Source organism: Rhinoderma darwinii, chromosome 5 (genome assembly GCF_050947455.1).
Source record: "Rhinoderma darwinii isolate aRhiDar2 chromosome 5, aRhiDar2.hap1, whole genome shotgun sequence".
Classification (NCBI taxonomy): Eukaryota; Metazoa; Chordata; class Amphibia; order Anura; family Rhinodermatidae; genus Rhinoderma; species Rhinoderma darwinii.
The window spans coordinates 130,556,286-130,580,886 of record NC_134691.1 but is presented as its reverse complement, the minus strand read 5'-3'; the positions used below and the strand labels follow the sequence as shown (position 1 = coordinate 130,580,886).

Sequence of the window (24,601 nt, the reverse complement as noted above, 5' to 3'; positions counted from 1 at the left end):
ATTATGTGACAAAAAAATAGTAATATAAGTGACAGCCAGCACGGTTTTACCAAGGACAGAAGTTTTCAAACTAACCTAATCTGTTTTTATAAACAGAAGCCTAGACAGAGGGGCCGCTGAGGATTTAGTGTTTTTGGACTTTGCAAAGGCATTTGACACTGTCCCTCAGACGTCTAATGGGTAAATTAAGGACTATAGGTTTAGAAAATATAGTTTGTAATTGGATTGAGAATTGGCTCAAGGACCAATTACTCTGAATGGTCCCCGGTAATAAGTGGTGTACCCCAGGGTTCAGTGCTGGGACCACTATAATTCAACTTCTTTATTAATGATATAGAGGTTGGGATTAATAGCACTATTTCTATTTTTGCAGATGACACCAAGCTATGTAATATAGTTCAATCTATGGAAGATGTTCATGAATTGAAAGCGGATTTAAACAAACTGAGTGTTTGGGCATCCACTTGGCAGATGAAGTTTAATGGTGATAAATGTAAAGTTATGCATCTGGGTACCAACAACCCGCATGCATCATATGTCCTAGGGGGAGCTACACTGGGGGAGTCACTTGTTGAGAAGGATCTGGGTGTACTTGTAAATCATAAACTAAATAACAGCATGCAGTGTCAATCAGCTGCTTCAAAGACCAGCAGGATATTGTCGTTTATTAAAAGAGGCATGGACTCGCGGGACAGGGATGTAATATTGCCGCTTTACAAAGCATTAGTGAGGCCTCATCTAGAATATGCAGTTCAGTTCTGGGCTCCAGTTCATAGAAAGGATGCCCTGGAGTTGGAAAAAAATACAAAGAAGAGCAACGAAGCTAATTAGGGGCATGGAGAATTTAAGTTATGAGGAAAGATTAAAAGAATTAAACCTATTTAGCCTTGAAAAAAGACGACTAAGGGGGGACATGATTAACTTATATAAATATATTAATGGCACATACAAAAAATATGGTGAAATCCTGTTCCATGTAAAACCCCCTCAAAAAACAAGGGGGCACTCCCTCTGTCTGGAGAAAAAAAGGTTCAACCTGCAGAGGCGACAAGCCTTCTTTACTGTGAGAACTGTGAATCTCTGGAATAGCCTACCGCAGGAGCTGGTCACAGCAGGGACAGTATAAAAGGCTTAGATAATTTCCTAGAACAAAAAAGTATTCGCTCCTATGTGTAGAAATTTTTTCCTTCCCTTTTCCCATGCCTTGGTTGAACTTGATGGACATGTGTCTTTTTTCAGCCGTACTATGTAACTATATAATATAAAAGAGTGATAAGATGTGTAGACACAACAGAAAGTTGTAGGAAAAAAAAAATACAAGGAGTGAAAACAGGTTAATTAAATGAGAATATTGCATAATAATTCAGCGAATTTGAGTGAATATTTATTAACATGTTTTTTCATAAATATGAAAGTTTAACCACGAAGAAAAATGAACGGAATAATTTTAAGTTTAGTCAAACTATTAATTACTATTTAATATAGATATAGGTCATGAATTACAAGATACAGCACTGACAACTAATAGTGCCACTCCTAACAGTAGCGCTGGTCCTAGCAGCACCGGTCTACTTGGCATACATTTCAGTAAAGAGATAGCCGTGACAGTGATTGGCTGGAAGATACCAACTTTATAATGATAAAACTGGACTGATATATGCCAAGATCCGCATGAGAATACAGAAACTTACTAGTGTTTGAAGACAGCACTGATTCTTGCTCAGTGATGGGGGCAATAGTCAGGTTGGACGATGATGCGGCAGGTTGTAGAGACAAGCTTGCTATAGGCTGAAGTATAACATTAGCAGGCATGGCATTCTCACTGGTCTGTAAACTGTTGCTGGCTTGTACTTCCGTGGGGTCAACAGTTATTTGCTGAGGTATGAGGCTGCCATGTTGAAGTGTTTGTTGTAAAATACTGGGATCAATCTGTTAGACCAAAAGCAAGAAAGAGCAAACTTAATAGTGTCAATGAGAAGAAAAGCTGCCCTCTTACCTTTTTGACTCTCTCAGGACTATTACCTGTAGTGTTATGTTGTTGATGCCTGTGGCATCTAGTCCAGAAATCTGCACATTTTGTCCAACCAAGTTGGCAGCGAGCTGTAACTGGATTCCCTCCAGAGTGGCCAAGCTACAGTCGGAGAGCGACACTGTTAAATCTCCACCAGCTGCGTAAAAAAGAAAAAGAGAAAAAAGCTCATTATGTTTAATCTTTATAAATGACAAAGTGGTGTAATCGTAACATAGCATATTTTACAATAAACTTCATTCTGGCTTTTTAGACGTTTTTTATGGATTTTTTAGTCTACTAGGAATGGATCCAAAAATTGGAGACGTACAAGAGGGGAATTTATTTAGATTGGCGTTTCATACACCAGTCTTAATATAAAGTCAGTCTGAGTAAAATTATAATTTATTATGGGGTGCACACCTCTTAAAAAATTAGGCACATCTTTGACTATCATTTCTGGGGTAAATGATAGTAAATGAATTGGGCTGTCGTGGCACCGCCCCTTCTATTAAGCTCCTCCCACTTGCTTAATAAAAATAAAAAAAGCCGCTTTGAGAGGCAAAAACAGCACAAAGGTCGCAATTTTTCATTCAAATTGCATCTTTTGTGCCATTTGGACTTTTCTACTGCCATAGAAAAATGTATAAATTCTACCATGAATTCTAGTCTTTTCTTTAAACACCTCTATTTAGGATCCACTCTTGGCATTGCCTAAAAAATGCATGCAAAAGCCACACAATGAATACACAGGGCGAACAAAGCGCGTATTCACAGATGCCTGTTTTGTTGCGGTTCTGCAAGAAAAGCTTGGCAAAAATGTGACAAAACTGGCAGCTTTGACTATACCCTAATGCGGGTGCTATTAGACTTTACACATTGCAGGTGTAGAGAGGAGGAACTGTATTTGCCTCTAGAGATCTCTCCTCCTTTACTGAGCTTCAACAGCTAGAGTTGAAGAACTTTAGTGAGATACAGTAGGCCAACCAGTGTAAACTGTGCTAAATAACTGCGGCCATAAGAAATATTTTTTACGGCTCGATATTCCCAGCTTTGCCGCACATAATACTGGCCAAATAAATGCCTTTGTGCATTTCAAGGCAAATGTCAGGGAAGTCTGTGAATAATGTACTTACCGGATACAGAAGCAGGAAGAATAGCCTGTCCAACGAGACCTTGTTGGAGTAAACTTTGATCAAACGGACCAGTAAGAACAGAACTATTTGTAATGAAGACGCTTGGGTCCGTTGCTGATGAGTTAAGTAGGTTTATTGGCTGGAGTGAATCCACTGTGCTGGATGCTGTACTTGGAACAGAAACTGCATGTTGGGAAAGATGCCTCCGCACAACAGGCTTCCGGACCTTTTTAGAATCGGTTTTATAATGACACTGTATGTGCGTTTTCCTACGTCCAGATGTCCGGAAGCGCATATCACAGTGAGGGCACTTAAATGGCTTTGCGCCAGTGTGCAGTCTCATGTGGACCTTTAGACTGCCTTTGGTAGAGAAGGAATTGCTGCAGACGTGACAGCCAAACAGCTTTTGACCTGCAAAGACACGAATAAGCAATCAGATACTCAGATAAGAGATTTACTCTAAGGCCCCATGCACACGGCCGTGCCCGTAACAACGGGCCGCGATTGCGGGCGTCGACGGCCACCCGCATTTTTGGCCCGTGCCAATTTGACATGTCCTATATTTTGCACGGGGCCTAAAAGAATAAATAATACACAATCAGCAAATCTTTTCACATGTAGTGTTTTCACTATGACCGCACATAATATAATAGAAAAGTCGAACAGACAACACAAAAAGTAAGAATAAACAATTTGGCCAATAATTATACTTCACCAAAAGCATTAAAATGGTGACATTTCAAATCACGACCAGAGTGGGTTGAAGGGTATGGTTACTACGGTATATCCGTGACTTGATATTTTTCATTACACCACCCTCACCTGTAGAACTAGGGAGATTTGCTGTTCAGGGATCTAGTAAAGCTGGATAAACCCTCCTGTGAGAGCAGTAATGGCAGCCACATTGGTTGTCACCAGCATTTACAGAAATAGATATTACTAAGGAACCATTGAATAGAATTAACAACTAATAGAAGAAGACATCCGAAGGGCTTATGATTCCTGGTCGACACAGTACATTATTTTCAATGAACAAGCGTGAGCCTCTGGTGCTAGGAGCCATTTTGAACATGTCTTTGGGCTTTAGCTGAATGGAGTGGGTCTCAAACAAGAGACTCCATTCTATAGGTACAATTCTAAACCCCTTTAGTACCATAAAGTTTCACCTTTCTACATTCAAACCCTTGCTTTCAAGTGTAGTGTTGTCAACATGGTTCCAAGTCATGCCAAAGAGGTACAGTGCTGAATATAGCTAGCAACAGTTACTGATCCATCTCCATGACATGTCAGAATATAAAACGGAAACCTTCATTTGTGAGCAATTGTTTTATTTTTATATTATAACCTGTATTCTAAAAACAGAGCTTCAACAGGAGATGCAGCAATAAAAAATATTTAAAGGGGTTTTCCGGGACTTTGATACGGATGGCCTATCCTTAGGATAAGGCCCTGTTCACACGGAGTTTTTTGACACGTTTTTTGACGCGGAAAACGCGTCGGAAAACGCGCCAAAAACGACCCAAAGTGACTCCCATTGATTTCAATGGGAGACGGAGGCGGTTTTTTACCGCGAGTAAAAAAAACGCCTCGCGGCAAAAAGAAGGGACATGACCCTTCTTGATGCGGTTTCCGCGTCCAAAACCGCATTGAAAGCAATGGGGACACGTCAAAAAACACCTCAAACTAGTGAGGTGTTTTCTGACGAGTATATTGCCGAGTGTTTTGGAGGAGTTTCTTGCAGTCTCCTGCTGCTAGTCCAGCCCAGCAAGGGGCTGTCATTTCCTGTCTGCTCGTGGAGCCTGAAAAACATCGTGGACAGAACTCAGGGATACAGAAAACCGAAGTCCTGCATCCAAATCGAATACAAGTAAGTGCAATTGCTCCTATGTTCCATACATGCTATACATGTATGGAGCTGTGCATTTTTTTTTTTAGATTTTTTTTTAGATTTTTTTATTTTTAATTTTTTAATTTTGTTATGCAGTTGTTCATGTATGTCATCTCTTTTTTTTTTAACATTTCAGGAACAGAAATGACGACAGCAGAGGTGTACCACCGAATGGACATTGATGTTGGGAAATTGATTCAAGAAGTAAGTATACTTTTTTTTTTTTAATGTGGGCCTGTTCACATCAGCGTGGTTTCCGCTGAGGGGTTCCGTCGGTGCTTTCAGTCAGGGGAACCCCTCAACGGAAAGGCAAGTGTGAAGTAAGTTCCGTTTGCATCACCATTCATTTCAATGGTGACAGATCCGTTGACAGAAGGATGTCAGGCTGGGTTCACACGACCATGTTACGTCCGTAATGTACGGAACGTATTTCAGCCGGAAGACCCGGACCGAAGACAGTGCAGGGAGCCGGGCTCCTAGCATCATAGTGATGTACGACGCTAGGAGTCCCTGACTCGCTGCAGGACAACTGTCCCGTACTGTAATCATGATTACAGTACGGGACAGTAGTTCCACGCAGAGGCAGGGACTCCTAGCGTCGTACATCACTATGATGCTAGGAGCCCGGCTCCCTGCACTGTCTTCGGTCCGGGTCTTCCGGCCGAAATACGTTCCGTACATTATGGACGTAACATGGTTGTGTGAACCCAGCCTCATGCGTGTGAAAACCTCGGCAAAAACAGCCTGAAAAACCGCCTGGAAAACCGCCTCAAAAACCACGTCAAAAACCACAAAACATGAAAACCTCCAGGGTCAGTTTTTACAGGAGGAATTTTCCTCCTGCAAAAAACTCCGTGTGAACAGGGCCTAAGTCATCAATATCAGATCAGTGGGGGTCTGAATCCTGACATACCACGGATCAACTGGCTGAGGGGGCCACAGAGTTCTAACAAGCGCAGCGTCCTTTTTATTATTTACCAGTTACAGCGCCACATATTTGGTAGTGGCTGTGCCTGGTATTGCAGCTCAGTCCCATTAACTTGAATGGGACTGAGCTTCAGTAGCATGCGAAGCTGCTGTAAAATGTATGACGCGGTGCCTGGTAAACAATAAAAGGGGCACAGCGCTGAACGGTGCGCCACGGCCCTTTCACACAACAGATTGGCAGGGGTGCTGGGAATCGGACCCCCACCGATCTGAAATCCTATGGATAAGCCATCAACATAAAAGTACTGGAAAACTCCTCTAATCCATTGTTGTCAAGCCTGAGAACTGTAAACATCAATTTGTTTCTATTTAAGTCTAGAATCTGTTCCTCGCAAAAGCAACTCCTCTCAGTAATAGTTTATTGTTGCAGTAAATGTCTTTATCAAAATGATTTTACAGCAGAATACGCCTGATATGATCTTCAATTACTGTTCCACTTCTCTGACCCCCAACTCCAATGTTTGTATCAAAATTAAGCAGAGCTTGCTCCAGGCTTTGTCTAAAAAAAATCTCAAAAGTGATATTACAAAAACGCTTCTTGGCTTCTACTTCATTAAAACCGCTCTTCATTTCATCCCTCAGTGACACCCAATTTGTTTTGCCAAAAAGCTCTTAGCTTGGTAATGAAATGAAAGTCAATATTGCTTTTTATTATAATGCTTTTCTAGATAGATACTTTTTTTTTTTTTACTCTCGATCCACAACTTTCTTCTGCTTTTATTTATCCAGCCATGTTTACAAATAACAAATAAGATAGGAAAAAAAAACAAAAAGTTTACAAATATAGGTTTTTAGAATAAAAATATAATCCCATTAGCAGTTATTTTTATATATCATTCAACTCGTGATATTCGATAGAATTTTGAAAAATCTTATACTGCCTTTATTGCCAAACAGGTTAAGAAAAGGATATATCATCATTGCACTGTGCAGTATTATGGGGCTGATAGATGCTGAAACATTAGCACTGTTACATTGTTTTGGTTCCATTGCTCAACGTTAGACAATGTAACAGTATTAAGTTGACATAGCCATGGAGACTAGGTCTATTATAAGCTATTCCAGGCGGCTGCCATTGTCTTCAGAAACAGATGCAGCACTGCGTACCAGGCAGAGCTGAACTTGCACACAAGCCGCTTTGCAGGATAAACAGTGTTCTTCTTTCTAAAGATCAGTGGAGGTTATCCATCAAAGCTTTACTCCTGGAAAAGCTTCCTGCCTAGAATTACAGATTTACTAGAACTACTAACAGAGTAGTAGGAGAGAGTGATTAGGGGGGCATATCTCTGCATAAATATGCAGATTTAAATACTATTGTACAAAGCTGGGTGACCAGCACTGTAATAGCTGTTCTCAGTCGTGTTTGACACCCAGTATCTGTTAAAACATGTTTACACTGGCCAATCATTACGATTTGTTAATTTCTGAGCAATGGTACCGATACTTGGCCAGTGTAAATGTAGAGAAAGATCAGCAATAACCGAAGATAGGTAAATGAAAATCCCATTCGTTTACACAAGGCATTGCTGGCTAATGCATAGATCTCTAGCACAAAGCGAGAGCGATCGCTAGGCTACAATGACACTCTTCATCAAGTAGATGCGAGGGCCCTCCTTATAGAAGGAGCTTCCTCCTCGCAGGCTGTGTGAATGGCCCTGATGAAAAGAACAGTTTCTTGGGAATGGCTTTTTAAACCACCAATCGTATGTATGTATATATACATATATATGTATACGATTGGTGATTTAAAAAGCCATTCTCAAGGATCTTGTATATTTTATATAGTATATAGGATCGAGAATATAGGATCTAGTATATTATATATACACTAGTCCTTCTTAATGAATAAGAATATCATCAGAAAGTTAATTTATTTCAGTAATTTAATTCAAAAAGTGAAACTCGTACATTATATAGATTCATTACACACAGAGGGATCTGTTTCCAGCACTTTTTTCTTTTAATGTTGATGATTATGGCTAACAGTTAATGAAAAGCCAAAATGTAGTGTCTCAGAAAATGTGAATATTAAATAAGCCCAATTTCAAAAATGATTTTTAATACCGAAATGTTGGCCTACTGAAAAGTATGTACAGTATATGCCCTCAATACTTGGTCGGGACTCACTTTGCATGAATTACTGCATCAATGCAGCGTGGCATGGAGGCGATCAGCCTGTGGCACTGCTGAGGTGTTATGGAAGCCCAGGATGCTTTAATAGCAGCCTTCAGCTTGTCTGCATTGTTGGGTCTGGTGACTCATCTTCCTCTTGACAATACCCCATAGATTCTCTATGGGATTTACGTTAGGTGAGTTTGCTGGCAAATCAAGCGCAGTGATACTTTGGTTATTAAACCAGGTATTGGTACATTTGGCTGTGTGGGCAGGTGCCAAGTACTGCTGGAAAATGAAATCAGCATCTCCATAAAGCTTGTCAGCAGAGGGACGCATGAAGTGCTCCAAAATTTCCTGGTAGACGGCTGCGTTGACTCTGGACTTGATATAACACAGTGGACCAACACCAGCAGATGACATGGCTCCCCAAACCATCACTGACTGTGGAAACTTCACACTGGACCGCAAGCCACTTGGTTTGAGTGCCTTTTCACTCTTCCTCCAGACTCTGGAACCTTGATTTTCAAATGAAATGCAAAATTTAGTTTAATTTGAAAACAGGACTTTGGACCACTTAGAAACAGACCAGTCTATTTTCTCCTTAGCCCAGGTAAGATGCTTCTGACATTGTCTCAAGGAATGCGACAGTTGTAGCCCATGTCCTGGCTACGTCTGTGTGTGGTGGCTCTTGAAGCACTGGCTTCTGCCGCAGTCCACTCCTTGTGAATTTCCCCCAGATTCTTGAATGGCCTTTTCTTGACTATCCTTTCAAGGCTGCGGTTATCCCTGTTGCTTGTGCACTTTTTTCTACCACACTTTTTTCTTCCTCTCAACTTCCATTAATAGCTTGGATACAGCACCCTGAACTGCCAGCTTCTTTAGCAATGTCCTTTTGTGGCTCACCCTCCTAGTGGAGGGTGTCAATGGCTGTCTTCTGGACAACTGCCAAGTCAGCAGTCTTCCCCATGATTGTGCAGCCTACTGAACCAGACTGTTGGACCATTTAAAGGCTTAGGAAACCTTTGCAGGTGTTTTGTGTTAATTAGCTGATTAGAGTGTGACACCATGAGTCTACAATCTTGAACGTTTACCCGATAGTCTAATTTTCTGAGACACTACATTTTGGGTTTTCATTAACTGTGAGCAATAATCATCAACACTAAAAGAAAAAAATGATGGAAATGGATTAATTACACACAGAGTGATGTATGTAATATAGGAGTTTCACTTTTTGAATTAAATTACCGAAATAAATTAACTTTTTGATGATATTCTAATTAATTGAGAAGGACTAGTATATACACATATCGTACATACAGTGCATTCGAAAAGTTGCTGAGGCCTTGAGCTAAAATTAAAAAAAGTTCACGTTTTTCCCCATCATTCTGCACTCAATACCCCATAATGATATAGTGAAAACAGAATTTTAGAAATTTTTGCAAATTTATTAGGAGTGAAAAACTCAAATTTTGCATGGACATAAGTATTCAGACCCTTTACGTTGCATGCCTTGAACAGCCATTTGAGAATGAATATCTTTGCACTAGATGCACGCATGTTGTGTATTTGGAAGCCCAGGTACTGGATCTAAATATGCAGCTTGCAACACTTAGGAGAATTGCAAAACCTAGAGAGGATTTTAGAGCTCACTAAGCAAACACTGGCTAGGGCCAGTGAGATGGAGGTAGGTGGAGGGGGGGCAAGCTCAGGAACCCAGAGATTAGTAGTTGGATAACAGTTAGAGGAAGGGCTACGGGAAAAAGTGCCAGGAAGGCCAGTCCTTAACTGGCACAACCTAGTAAATATGCCTGTTTGGCTGATATTAGGGATGCAAGTCCAGAGCCAGCATCACTACAGCAGGGCGTTGCTCCTAACAACTAGGACAAGGACTGCTGTAGGAAGGATGGAAGTAGGAGTGCAGCAAAGGTCAGACAGATACTGGTGGTAGGGGATTCTATTATTAGGCAGACAGATAGGGTCATGTATCGCCGCAACCGTGATTGCCGAACAGTGTGTTGTCTGCCGAGTGCGGCATATTGCAGATCGGACAGATTGCTGGGTGGGGCTGAGGAAGACCCGGCGATCATGGTACACATCGGTACCAATGACAAAGTCAGTGGGAGATGGAAGGTCCTTAAAAATGATTTAGGGAAAATCGGAGAGAAGATCAAGTCCAGGACCTCCAAGGTAGTGCTTTCAGAAATACTACCAGTGCCACGAGCGTTACTAGAAAGACAGCAGGAGATTAAGGAGTTAAATAAGTGGCTTATAAATTGGTGCAGGAAGGAAGGGTTTGGGTTCATGGAAAACTGGGCTGACTTCTCTGTGGGCTACAGGCTCTACCATAGGGACGGGCTGCATCTAAATGGGGAGGGTGCAGATGTGCTGGGGGAAAGAATGGTTAGAGGAGCTTTTAAACTAGGATCTGGGGGAGGTAGGGTGGGGATAAACCAGTGGAGTTAAATAGAGTACATAGGGAGTGGGATACAGAAGGGGTTAATGGGAATTTAGTGGGGGCTAATACGGAGCTAAGAATATTAAAGGTGTCGGTAAGATTAAATGTATGCTGGCGAATGCAAGAAGTCTTGCAAGTAAAATGGACGAGTTGGAGATTCTAATGACTGACATGGATTATGATGTAGTGGGCATAACAGACACCTGGCTGGATGAGAGTCATGACTGGGTAACAAATGTGGAGGGCTACACAGTATTTAGAAGGGATACAAAATCTAAAAAAGGTGGAGGGGTTTGTCTGTTTGTTAAATCCAGCCTAAGACCAGTCCTGAATGAAGGCATTGGGGGATGCTCTGACAGTGTGGAGTCTTTATGGGTAAATATTGATGGAGCGATTAAAAACGGTAAACTACTAATTGGAGTTTGTTATAAGCCACCGAATATAATTGAAGAGACTGAGGATGAAATGCTGCAACAAATACAAAAGGCAGCAAATAATAATGTGCTCCTTATAATGGGGGATTTGAAACTATCCTGACATTAATTGGGAAATAGAGGCCGCTGGATGTGCTAAAAGCCGTAAGTTTTTATACACAATTGAATTATTTCACTCAGTTGGTTAATAAACCAACCAGAGGGTATAATGTGCTGGATCTGGTCTTATCTAATAGACCAGACATAATATCAGATGAGGAGGCCCTCGAGCACTTGAGCAATAGTGACCACAATATGATAAGTTTCAGTAAAACAATACGAAGGGGAACAAAAAAAACCTTGAATTTCAGGAAAGCTAAATTCAAATCGACTGACCTTATGCCCACTTCAGTTATTTTCTTCAGGGTGCTATCCGTTTTTTTGACTGATCGCACCCGGACACATTCATTTCTATGGGTCCATGCACACTTCTGTTGTTTTGACTGTTCCGTAAAAAGTAATGCATGTCCTACTTTTGTCCGTCGTTCAGTGACCGTGGGGCCAATTGCGGTATATGGGTCCGTCAAAAAAACAGACGGCACACGGTAGGCATCCGTGTGCCGTCCGTTTTTCATGGATCCGTTGCTAAGCAGCTGCAGGGCGTGCCAAAGTTCCCTGCATTCAACACACAAAATGGAATTTAATGGACCATTTAAAACGGAAGACAAAACGGAAGCACAGCATCCGTTTAAAACGGAACGGACACGGAGTGACAACGGAAACGACACGGATGTCACAATAGATACACGGATCCATGAAAACGGTGAAGGATGTGTGCATGAGGCCTTAGTCATGTTGACTGTGATCATATAATGTTAAAAAGGGATACCGACGCTAAATGGGGAGCGTTTTAAGATATATTACATGAATCATGTAGTAAGTTTATAGCCACTGGTAACAAAATGTCTAGGAATAAACAGAGACCAATATGGATGAATAGGGAATTACTCAATGTAGATAGACAAAAACAAAAAGAATTCCAAATATTGAATGCGGAGGGCTCAGCAAAAGCATTCCAGACTTACAAAGATCTCAATAAAAATGTAATAATTAAATCAAGTTAGCAACGTTATCTACAGAAAAACAAAATGGCTAATGACATTAAAATGAATCCCCAAAAAAATGTAGAAATATATTAATGGCAAAAAAAAAATCTGATAATACTGGCCCGCTTAAAGATGAGCATGGGAAAAAAATTGTAGAGGGAGGGCTGAGATATTAAACATGTACTTTTGCTCTGTATTTACTCATGAGCTGCCAGTGCCAGATATTCATGGGACAGTGATAAAGGTTCCCCATCCAATATTACCTACTTAACACAGGAGGAAGTACAGCTACGTCTGAGCAAATTAAATGTTGATAAATCCCCTCGCCCAGACAACATTCATCCACGGGTATTAACCCGTTAAGGACCGGGCCAATTTTGGCCTCGAGGACCAAACTATTTTTTTTACATATCCCTCTTTGCGTCCTGGCGCTCATAACTTTTTCCATTTTTGTCCGACGTAGCTGTATAAGACTTTGTTTTTTGCAGGACGAGTTGTGCTTTATGTATGTACCATTTTTTGGTACATTTACATTATCGTTTAATTTATATAAATTTTTAATTTTGGCAAAAATGTAGAAAGAAAAAAAGAAAGCAGTTTTATTTTCTTTTTTTTCATACTATACACCTATTCATAAATAACAGTATACATTTATTGCACAGGTTGTTACGGACGTGGCAATACCAAATATGCGTATATTATGTCATGTTTTGGGACTTTAATTTTGAAAAGTATTATTTATTAAGTTATTGTAAAAACAACTCCAACAATTGGATAAAGCTTGTACTAAAATTAAATCTGGCTTTAACCCCTTCCGCACCTTGAAACTTTGCACACCTCGACGTGCAGTTACGTCAGTGTTTTGACAGTCAACAGCAGCGCGGCGCTACACCGCAGCGGCGGTTAACTGTGTAGGGTGTCTGCCCTGCAATCCCTGTTGCCGATCAGCGTCCCATTGCCGCTGATTTCGACAGTTAACCCCTTCGGTGCGGCGGTCGATTCCGATCGCGACATTTAAGGAGTTTAGCGGAGATCGGCAGCCCCCAGGTGAAATCACTGGGGCTGGCGAAGGTACCCATGGCAACCGGACGCCAGACAATGGCTTCCGGGCTGCCATGTACCGAAGCCTATGAGGACCACATGGAGGCTGGTCGTCGTAGGCTTCCTGTCAGTGTGGCTGTCACGTCACAATGACAGTTGGAATACAGTTGGAATACATTACACTACGTAGGTAGTGTAATGTATTCCAGCAGCGATCAGAGCTGCAAGTCTAAATGTCCCCTAGTGGGAAAAGTAAAAAAAGTAAAAAAAAGAATAAAAATATTTAAATAAAAGTGTAAAAATAAATGTTATAAGTGACATAAACAAGAACTGCTTTTTTTCCTATATTAAGTTAAAAAAAAAGTACACATATTTGTTATCGCTGCGTTCGTAACAACCCCAGCTATAAAACTATAATGTTATTTTTCCCGCATGGTGAACATCGCAAATAAAATAAACGAAAAACAATGCCAGAATCACTATTTTTTGGTCACCAGGCCTTCCAAAATATACAATAAAAATTGATCAAAAAGTTGCATGTACGCCAAACTGGTAACAATACAAACTACATCCCGTCCCGCAAAAAACAAGCCATTACACAGCTTTTTTGACTGAAAAATAAAAAAGTTATGGCTCTCAGAATATGGCGACACAAAAAATAGTTTATTTTATCAATAAGTTCTTTTATTGCGCAAACGCTGCAAAATGTAAAAATAACGATATACATATGGTATTGTCATAACCGTATCGACCCGCAGAATAAAATATAATGGTCATTTATAGCCCATGGTGAACGCTGTAAAAAATAAATAAAAAACATTGTCAGAATTGATGGTTTTTGGTCGAAAAATGCTTGCCGAAAAATGGAATAAAAAGTGATAAAAAAAAATTTAATCGCATGTACCCCAAAATGGTACCAATGAAAACTACAGATTGCCCCGCAAAGAATAAGCCCTCACACAGCTCCGGTGGTGAAAAAAAATAAAAAAGTTCTGGCTCCCAGAATATAGCGATGCAAAATGTGCAGTGTTCGAAAAGCGGATAAGATCGGGTGCCCTTTATAAGTGCGACACTGGCCACATACCTGCGGATTATTATTTATTTACCCCATTATTATACCCCTGATGTACTCTGCCCAGCCTACATGTACCCCCACATTATAAACTGAAATACCAGCAAAACGCCAGAGCTACTACCAAGCTAAATCTGTGCTCCAAAAGCCAAATGGCGCTCCCTCCCTTAGGGAGCACTACAGCGTGCCCAAACAGCCGTTTACGTCCACAGATATGGCATCGCCATACCCGGGAGAACCCGGTTAATATTTTATTTGTGGTATTTGTGGCACAAACTGGGCATAACATATAGTGCACTAAAATGGCAAATCAGTCGAAAATTTTAATTTTCACTTTGCACCATCCGCTGCGCATGAAACCTTTCGTGAACCATGATTTAATAGCATGTCGTGGTGTGGGGGGTGATGTATGGAGCGTCTCACACACTGAGCCCGCGCCATACCCTGCGGGTGTCAGCTGTGTATTACAGCTGACACCCGGGACTAACTGACAGAAAAAGCGATAGCGCTGTTACAGGAGCATGTAAAAATGACAATATACTGCAATACATTAGTATTGCAGTGTATTCTACCAGTGATCTAACGATCGCTGGTTCAAGTCTCCTATGGGGACTAATAAAATCTGTAAAAACAAAAGTAAATAGTTATTATTAGTGGAAAAAATTAAATAAATATTTAAAGTCCCAAAAAAAACTTCTCATTTTGTCTCTAAAGTAATGTAAAAAAATAAAAAAAACACACAAAATTGGTATCGCTGCGTCCGTAAAAGTCCAAACAATATACCATTATTTAACTCGCACAGTCAATGCCGTGAAAAATAAAGAATTTAAAACGGCAAAATCGCTTGGCTCTACCAAAAAATGTAATAAAAAGTGCTAAAAAAGTTGTATGTACCAAACAATGGTATCAATAAAAACTACAGCTCGTCCCGCAAAAAATAAGCCCTCACACCGCTCTATTGACTGAAAAATAAAAAAAAGTTATGGCTCTCGGAAAGCGGAGAGGGAAAAATTAAAAAGAAAAAGCAACACATGGATCAGTCCGGAAAGGGTTAATTACTTTCTAATGAAAAAGCATTTATGACCACATGTGGGGTATTGCCGTACTCGGGAGAAATTGCTTTACAAATGTTGGGGTGCTTTTTCTCCTTTATGAAATTGAAAAAATTCAACATTTTAGTGGAAATAATGTTGATATTAATTTTCATGGCCCAATTCTAATAAATCCTGCAAAAGACTTGTGGGGTCTAAATGCCCACAATACCCCTAGATAGTTTCCTTAAGTGGTGTAGTTTTCCAAATGGGGTTACTTTTGGGGGCCTTCCACTGTTTTGGTTCCTCGGGGGCTTTGCAAATTCGACAGGACACCCAAAAACTATTCCAGCTAAATTTGAGCTCCAAAAGCCAAATAGCGCTCCTTCCCTTCTAAGCCCCGCTGTGGGTCCAAACAGCACCTTATTACCACATATGGCGTATTTACGTAATCGGGAGAAATTGTTTTACAAATGTTGGGGTGCTTTTTCTCCTTTATTCCTTGTAAAAATTAAAAATGTCTATGGTTTTTTCAGCAAAAAAGTAGATTTTTACCTTTACAGACTAATTCCAATGAATTCAGCAAAACAACTGTCGGGTCAAAATGCTAACTTTACCCCTAAAAAAATTCCTTGAGGTGTGTGGTTTCCAAAATGGGGTCCCTTTTGGGGGGTTTCCACTGTTTTCATCCCTCCAGTACATTGCAAACGCGACACGGCACTGAAAACTATTCCAGCAAAATCAGAAATCCAAATGGTGGTGTTTTTTCTACTTTATTCCTTGTAAATATGAAAAATTTCTATGTTTTTTCAGAAAAAAAGTAGATTTTCATCTTCACATACTAATTCAAATAAATTTAGCAAAAAAACGGAGGGTTCAAAATGCTAACTATACCCCTGGATAAATTCCTTGGGGGTGTAATTTCCAAAATGGGGTCACTTTTGGGGGGACTTTACTGTTTTGGCACCACAAGACCTATTCAAACCTGACATGGTGCCTAAAATGTATTCTAAAAAAAATGAGGCCCCAAAATCCTCTAGGTGCACCTTTGCTTCTGAGGCCAGTGTTTCAGTCCATTAGCACGCTAGGGCCACATGTGGGCTATTTCTAAAAACTGCAGAATCTGGGCAATAAGTATTGAGCTGCGTTTCTTGGGTAAAACCTTCTGTGGTACAGAATAAAACTTTAATTCCTGTGAAACGCCTAAAGGGTTAAAACACTTTTTGAATGCTGTTTTGAATACTTTGAGGGGTGCAGTTTTCAAAATGGGGTTATTTATGGGGACTTTCTAATATATAAGGCCCTCAAAGCCACTTCAGAACTGAACTGGTCCCTGAAAAAATAGTCTTTTGAAATTTTCTTGAAAATATGAGAAATTGCTGCTAAAGTTCTTAGCCTTGTAACGTCCTAGAAAAATAGAAGTATGTTCATAAAAATGATGCAAACAAAGTAGACATATGGGAAATATAAACTAGTAAGTATTTTGTGTGGTATTACTATCTGTTTTACAAGTAGATACATTTAAATTTAGAAAAATGCAAATTTTTGCAAATTTTCTCTAAATCTTGGTGTTTTTTTACAAATAAATACTGAATTTATCGACCAAATTTTTTCACTAACATAAAGTACAAAATGTCACGAGAAAACAACCTCAGAAGCACTTGGATAGGTAAAAGCATTCCACAGTTATTACCACATAAAGTGACACGTCAGATTTGAAAAATCGGCTTCGTCGTGAAGGCCAAAAGAGGTTCAGTCCTGAAGGGGGTTAAAGAACTTTGGGATAGGATTGAAGCAATAGAGACTAAAATAGACAACACTGTTGCCACGGTGAACCAGCATACACCTAGGACTGAAGATATATAATTACAGTTAGAAGAAGCTCATTCTAAGGGGAGATTCACACGAGCGTGATTTTCGTGCGTGCAGGCCGCGTATTTTTCGCGCGCCATGCACAGCCCTATAGAAGTCAATGGGGCAGTTCAAACAGTGCGTGATTTGTGCGCGTTTGTTCGCTGCGTACAAAACGCGACAGGTTCAATATCTCCGCGTATTTCGCGCATCACGCACCCATTGAAGTCAATGGGTGCGTGAAAACCACGCAGGTCGCACGGAAGCACTTCCGTGCGAACCGACTGAAACAGCGCACCAGCTGTCAAAAGGATGAATTTAACCAGAAAAGCACCACGTGCTTTTCTGTTTCCAAACATCCAAATGGAGTGTCTTTGAGATGAGCGAACCCGGACAATCGAACCGAACTTCACCGGGTTCGGCCGAACTCGTTTTGGCCGAACCCGGCAAAAAAAATTCCGGTACTCGACGTCAGGAGATAGTCACTGTCCAGGGTGCTGAAAGAGTTAAACTGTTTCAGCACCATGGACAGTGACTACCGATCCCAATAAACATGAACCTGTAAAAAAAAAACGAAGTTCTGACTTACCGATAACTCCCGGCTTCTTCCTCCAGTCTGACCTCCCGGGATGACAATTCAGTCCAAGTGACAGCTCCAGCCAATCACAGGCCAAGCACAGGCTGCAGCGGTCACATGGACTGCCGCGTCATCCAGGGAGGTGGGGCCCGATGTCAAGAGAAGCGCGTCACCAAGGACGCGTCACCAAGGCAACGGCCGGGAAGTTCTCGGTAAGTACGAACTTTTTCTTTTTTTTTAACAGGTTTCTCGATGTTGTGTTCGGCATTCACTGTCGAGGGTGCTGAAAGAGTTACTGCCGATCAGTTAGCTCTTTCAGCACCTTGGACAGTGACGGGCGTCGACTAGCCTCATCTCTAGGATGGCGGCTGCGCGAAAATCACGCAGCCGCGCATCATACACGGATGACACACGCAGCTGTCAAATGTTTTTTGCGCGCGCAAAACGCAGCGTTGTTTGCGTGCGCAAAAACGCAACGTTCGTCTGAATCTGCCCTAAAATAGAGGACCTTGAAAACAGGTCCCGGATGGAAAACTTTAGAATCAGAGGTCTCCCTGAAAATATCTCTAACCTGGAAGCAGTAGTACATAATCAATTTAGGGCTCTACTCCCTGACTTACCTCAGAGTTACTATGATATCGATAGGGTTCATAGAGCCCTAACTGCTCCGAGGGCTGATGGCTTCCCACGCGATATATTGGTTAAACAACACTTTTACACTGTAAGGCTGGATTCACACGACCATGTTACGTCCGTAATGGACGGAACGTATTTCGGCCGGAAGACCCGGACCGAACATACTGCAGGGAGCCGGGCTCCTAGCATCATAGTTATGTACGATGCTAGGAGTCCCTGCCTCGCTGCCGGACAACTGTCCCGTACTGAAAACATGATTACATGCCCGGCTCCCTGCAGTATGTTCGGTCCGGGTCTTCCGGCCGAAATACGTTCCGTCCATTATGGACGTAACATGGTCGTGTGAATCTAGCCTTAAAGAGAAGGTGATGAAAGCCTCTAGAGCGATAGACCCCATACTGCTACGAGATGCTATGATTCAAATTTTTACAGATATTTCTCCTCGTACAATTCAAAAGCGACGAAGCTTTAAACCCTTGCTTCAAATCTTACAGTCAAAGGCCATCAAATCTAGATGGGCATTCCCATTTAGGTCTTATTTACACGAGCGGGTGCGTTTTGCGCACGCAAAAAGCGTGGCATTTTGCGTGCGCAAAAGGCACTTAACAGCTGCGTGTGTCATCAGTGTATGATGCGCGGCTGCGAGACTTTCTCGCAGCTGCCATCATCTTGACACTCCGTTTGGATGTTTGTAAACAGAAAAGCACGTGGTGCTTTTCTGTTTACATTCAGAGAATGACAGCTGTTGCGCGAACCACGCAGTTCGCACGGAAGTGCTTCCGTGCGACCTGCGTGGTTTTCACGCACCCATTGACTTCAATGGGTGCGTGATGCGCAAAAAACGCAGAAATATAGAACGTCGTGAGTTTTACGCAGCGGACTCACGCTGCGCAAAACTCACGGACTGTCTACACTGCCCCATAGCCTAATATAGGTGCGTACGACACGCGTGAAAAGCACGCGCGCATATTACGCTCGTCTAAATGATGCCTGAGTCTGATATTTCTACACCAAAACCGCACACACAGCTTCACTACCCCTCAGGCCGGGGAGGCCTCTGGGATTTCTTTCCAAGGAGGGACTAGTTACTTCGGGACCACGGTCTTCTCTACGAGATAATTCCTTAACAGATAAGATTTCACCCCTGTGGTCCCTGAAATCCAAGAACCGTTCATCCAGACGTCCAGAAACCTGAGGGACATTGATTACTCCATCTTGGTGTCGTCTTGATCTCATATTGTTGCTAAGGATAGTTTCTATATAGAAATAGTTCTGTCTAAATATAGTTGCTGCCGCCAGCTCAGGGGAATTTGCATGTGCCCTCCTGAAGGGATGTGAAATGCCGGTTTTGAAATTTCAATTGTGTTTATTTCAGTTAGATTGCACACACTCCCTCCTTATTCTATTGTGTTTATTGTTGGTTTCGTCACTTGGCTCTTCAGCCTCTTATTTCATGGTTCGCCATGATGTCTTTAGGAATAAAACTTTCAGTATCCCTTATGTTTTTCCCTCTCTTTTTGTTCCCGGTCTGTTTATCCTTTTTACCTTATTCTATAACAGTGTCACCTGTGCTGTAAGGTTTGATTATATCTGATTATATCTGTCCTCTCTTTCCATAGTATGATGGCTAACGTAACACCGCCCTTTAAGATCCTCACACATAATGTTAAGGGCTTCAATAATCCAGTAAAACGGAGAAAGGCCTTTTCGTTATTATGACACTATGCATTGTGATGTTGTGTTTTTACAGGAACTGCATTTTTCTTCTAGATCTAGCCCAAGATTTATGCATCCCCACTTTCCGACTTACTACATTGCCTTGGCGGATAAGAAGAAGAGAGGAGTTGGTATTTTGTTTGTGAATCGTACACCTTTTGTGCACCAGCGTACGGTTGCTGATCCAGAAGGAAGGTACCTTTTGATATCTCGAACTGTTCATGATGAACAAATTAACTCAAACTTTAGCCCGGTATTTGGTGGGAAGGGTCATCTTTGATGGCGATTCTAATGTCCCATTAGACCATACCTTAGATAAGTCTTCAGACGGAAAATCCTATTTAACACCCCCCCTACACATGGCTTACAATTGGCTAGGTTGCTTCATTCTCATGACATGGTGGATGCCTGGCGTTCTATTAATCCAACAGTGCGAGACTACCATATGGCCAAGTTGATTCAAATAAACTTTGATCTCCGTTGGCGAGAAGATCACATTAAATATCTGGGAATCGCTTTGACCCCCACAATTTCAACACTTTAACGCCAACTTTATTCCAACTAGAAAGAAGCTCCTTGAGGATCAGTCTCACTGGTTGTTACTTAACTTATCCCGGTCAGGTCGAATCACTGCCATTAAGATGACTCTCCTACCTAGAATTTTATACCCATTTAAAACCCTACAGAAAGATATTAACTGTTTTTTGGGGGGCTCAAAATGGCCTAGAGTCTCTGTCTGTTATATACGCCCCCAAAGTTAAACGGTGGTCTTGGATTTGCTAATTTGGCCAAATACTATTATGCTGCCAGATTGACCCCTATAATTACACTTCACAAATTAAGGTCTTATCCACGTTGGGCCTCCATTGAACAACACGTAACTCCTTCCATACTGCTGTGCATGACTCCGAAATCGCGCCCGTTGGTTTTGTGCCCGCTCCTCTCCTCTGCTCTTGCATTCTGGGACAGGATAGGCAAGTTATATGACTATTTCTCCTCATTTACCAGCAAGTAGACTTTAATAACCCAGCTTTTTTGCCAAGTCTTCAATCGGAAAGTTTTAAGTGGTAGATAGACAAAAGATCTCTATCGTATTGGGAACTTTATTGATAGATTAGGTATTCGTTCCCGTGAATTCTATCAAACTATGCATGATAATGAATGTTTCCAATATTCGCAGATTAAACACTATTTAGACTCTTTAAAAACCCGCTCTCCTAATATCATGGTATACTCACCTATTGAAGGCCTATGTTTGAATATGTCTGATAGTCACCATATCCTATCTCTGAAATACTCTCACTTGTCTACACCAACACAAAACTTCCATACATGGTGGTTTGAGAAAGAGATCTATCAAAGACCTTCTCATTAAGAGAATGGCAAGATATGGCAGAGAGAACTGCAAAAATATCAATTAACACTTCGATTGAAGCGAACTATAAGGTATTGTTACACTGGTATTTAGTCCCATTAATATTAGCAGCAATGTTTCCAACCTCATCCCCTCTGTGCTTTCGCAACTGTGGGCATATCGGTGCACCCTTGCATATATGTTGGGATTGCCCTAAAGTGAAACCCTTCTGGATATGGGTGTATAATATGTTGTACTCCATTACCTCACTTAATCTGCGTTTATTCTCTACACAGGCGTTACTGAATGAGACTGTCCCAGGACTCTCCAAAGAAGATCATAGATTTGTCTCCTTCCTATTTTTAGCTGCCAAGATAGCAATAGCTACTTCCTCCGAAGAAAACCACTATTACATTAGATTTTGTAAAACATAAACTGCACTCGATAATGATTAGTGATCGACTACATAGTTTGGTAACTGATAAAGAATCCCAATTTTCAAAGATTTGGCAACCTTGGATAGTCTATTTTGGAATGGTTTCATAGTTATTCTGATACGGCTATATTGGTCTATCCAAGCCTTAATATTCATATACCACTTTACTAGCTGTCACAGCGCGGGGTGTGGACACACTGGGCCGTACCGCATAGCGGAATAGCAGCTGGCCAAAGTCTATAGTCCAGGAAGGGTACTGAGGCAATGTAGACAGTAGCGGTGATTCAGGCTGCAGATAAGGCTCCGGCAGTAGACAGACACCCGGCAGGGGTGTGACGCAGTAGAGGCAGTGGAAGACACAACTCGACTTCAACTCTAGATGGCACAAAGGCACGGTAGCACAGGATACAGGCAGCAGGAATGGGTAACACTGGGAACTGGAAAACACTAGAAGACCATTTGCATACAAACTTTAGGTACACAACAACGCTCAGGCGAAGATCAAGAGGGCAGAACCCTTTTTATAGTCCAGCAGCATTCTGGACTGATTGCAGACTTCCTGCAATTATGCGCGCACTGGCCCTATTAAGGCCGTGCACGCACGGGTGTGCACTCCCTGCGGCAGAGAGTCACAGAACCAGGAAGTGAGTGCCGGCGTCTCTCAGGAGGGAGATGCCGCCGAGCACTCACAGGTTCATGGCCGCGGCCGTCAGAGGGTAAGTCAGAACGACTGGCCGCAGGCATAGACGTTACAGTGTCCCCCCTCTTACACCCCCTCTTCTTGGGACCAGAGAGGGAGAGAAACTTCCTCATGAGGACAGGAGCATCGATGTTCTCCTTTGGCTCCCAAGACCTCTCTTCTTGAACAAATCCCCTCCAATCCACCAAATAAAACGTCCTTCCTCCAACTTTCTTGGTGGCTAGGTTGTCACTTCCCTCGAAAATCCCTGACGAGCCTTCAGGAGCCACTGCAGAACTAGGAGTCCTGGAGTAGCAGTTCAGGACCACGGGCTTCAGCAGGGAGACATGGAAGGAGTTAGGGATCTTGAGGGTAGGAGGCAGCCGAAGTTTGTAAGACACAGGGTTAATTTGTAGCAGAATCTCTAAGGCTCCGAGGAACCTGGGAGCAAATTTGCAAGAGGGCACCTCAGCCGGATATTCCTGGAAGACAGCCAGACCTTCGTACCTGGAAGTAACGGAGAAGGCTCTCATCTTCTAGTGTCTGCCTATCCCTTCATGCGGTCCACCACCAGCAGAATAGAAGATCGGGTTTGTTGCCATATCTGCAGAAAGTCCCTGAAGGTAGAGTCAGATGCAGGCACCTGGGACATAGTAGAGACAGGAAGAGGTATTTGAGGATGTTGGCCGTAGACAATGAAGAACGGACTGGAGGTGGTGGACTCACTGGTATAGTTATTATAGGAGAACTCAGCCCACGGTAGCAGCTGCACCCAGTCATAATGCCGCCTGGAGAAAAAGTGCCGCAGATAGTTCTCCATAATCTGGTTAACCCTCTCGACTTGACCATTGGACTGGGGATGGTAGGCCGAGAATAAGTGCAACTTTACATCGAGGAGACCGCAGAGTTCTCTCCAGAACTTAGAGGTGAACTGGACCCCTCGATCCGAGACAAGGTGCAGAGGCAAGCCGTGCAGACGGAAGATGTATTGGACTTAGAGGTTGGCCAGTCGAGTAGCAGAAGGCAGGCCAGTCAGGGGATTAAAATGAGCCATTTTGGAAAATCAATCCACCACCACCATGATCACAATGCACCCAGCAGAGAGAGGCAGATCCATGATGAAGTCCATTGCAACATGTTGCCAGGTGGCATCAGGCACAGGTAGTAGTTGGAGCAGACCAACTGGTCTGGAGTGGGCAACTTTATTTGCTGCGCATACCGTACAAGAGGAGACAAAGTCCATGACGTCTTTGGGCAGCGTGGGCCACCAGAACAGAAAAGCAATTAGGTCTCGGGTCTTACGGGCACCCGCGTGACCTGCCTGCTTCGAACTGTGACCCCAGCGAAGGATTCTTTCTCTGTCTGCCAGACGTACAAAAGTCCTTCCCAAAGGAATGTCTCTAACTTGCAGAGGGTTAACAGAGAAGATCCAGGAAGAATCAATAATATTCTGTGGGGACTCCACAGTGTCCTCGGTCTCAAATGACCTAGACAAGGCCTCGGCCCTCACATTCTTGTCGGCAGGTCGGTAGTGGAGTTCGTACCTGAACCAAGCAAAGAACAGCGACCACTCAGCCGTTGAGCCATCTGAAGATAGGTCAGGTTCTTGTGGTCTATGAAGACCAGGATAGGATGAGCTGCGCCTTCTAGTAGGTGTCTCCACTCCTGCAGGGGCAGCTTGATGGCCAGTAACTCCCGATCCCCAATCAAGTAGTTGCGCTCTGTGGGAGAAAACAGTTTAGAATAGTAACCACATACCACAGTCTTGCCTTTCGAACCCCGCTGGAACAAAAGTGCACCAGCACCAACAGAGGAAGCGTCCACCACTAACGAAAACTGTAGGGATACATCAGGGTGATGAAGAAAAGAGACTGACGTGAAAGCCTTTTTTAAGGTTTTAAATGCAGCTTCAGCTTCCGGAGTCCACACTTTGGCATTCATGCCCTTTTTGGTGAGAGTAGAGATGTGATCTGTCAAAGAAGAGAAGTCGGGGATGAAAGGCCGGTAGAAGTTGGCAAATCCTAGGAAGCGTTGTATGACCCTTAAGCCTTGGGGGCGGGGCCACTCCAGGACAGCCTTTACCTTCTCAGGGTCCATTTT

General features: G+C 42.3%; 1 protein-coding gene across 3 annotated transcripts in view; it reads right to left on the bottom strand.

The window, feature by feature from the left end:
• Nucleotides 1-24,601, bottom strand: part of ZNF236 (zinc finger protein 236) — a 169,765-nt gene that overhangs the window by 48,528 nt on the left and 96,636 nt on the right. For all 3 annotated transcript variants that reach the window (XM_075826517.1, XM_075826515.1, XM_075826516.1), the window contains exons 23-25: nt 3,145-3,555; nt 2,023-2,168; nt 1,692-1,929 (exon numbers count right to left, since the gene is read on the bottom strand). In XM_075826517.1, the coding sequence (XP_075682632.1) occupies nt 1,692-1,929; nt 2,023-2,168; nt 3,145-3,555 (795 nt within the window). The remainder of the gene's footprint in view (nt 1-1,691; nt 1,930-2,022; nt 2,169-3,144; nt 3,556-24,601) is intronic.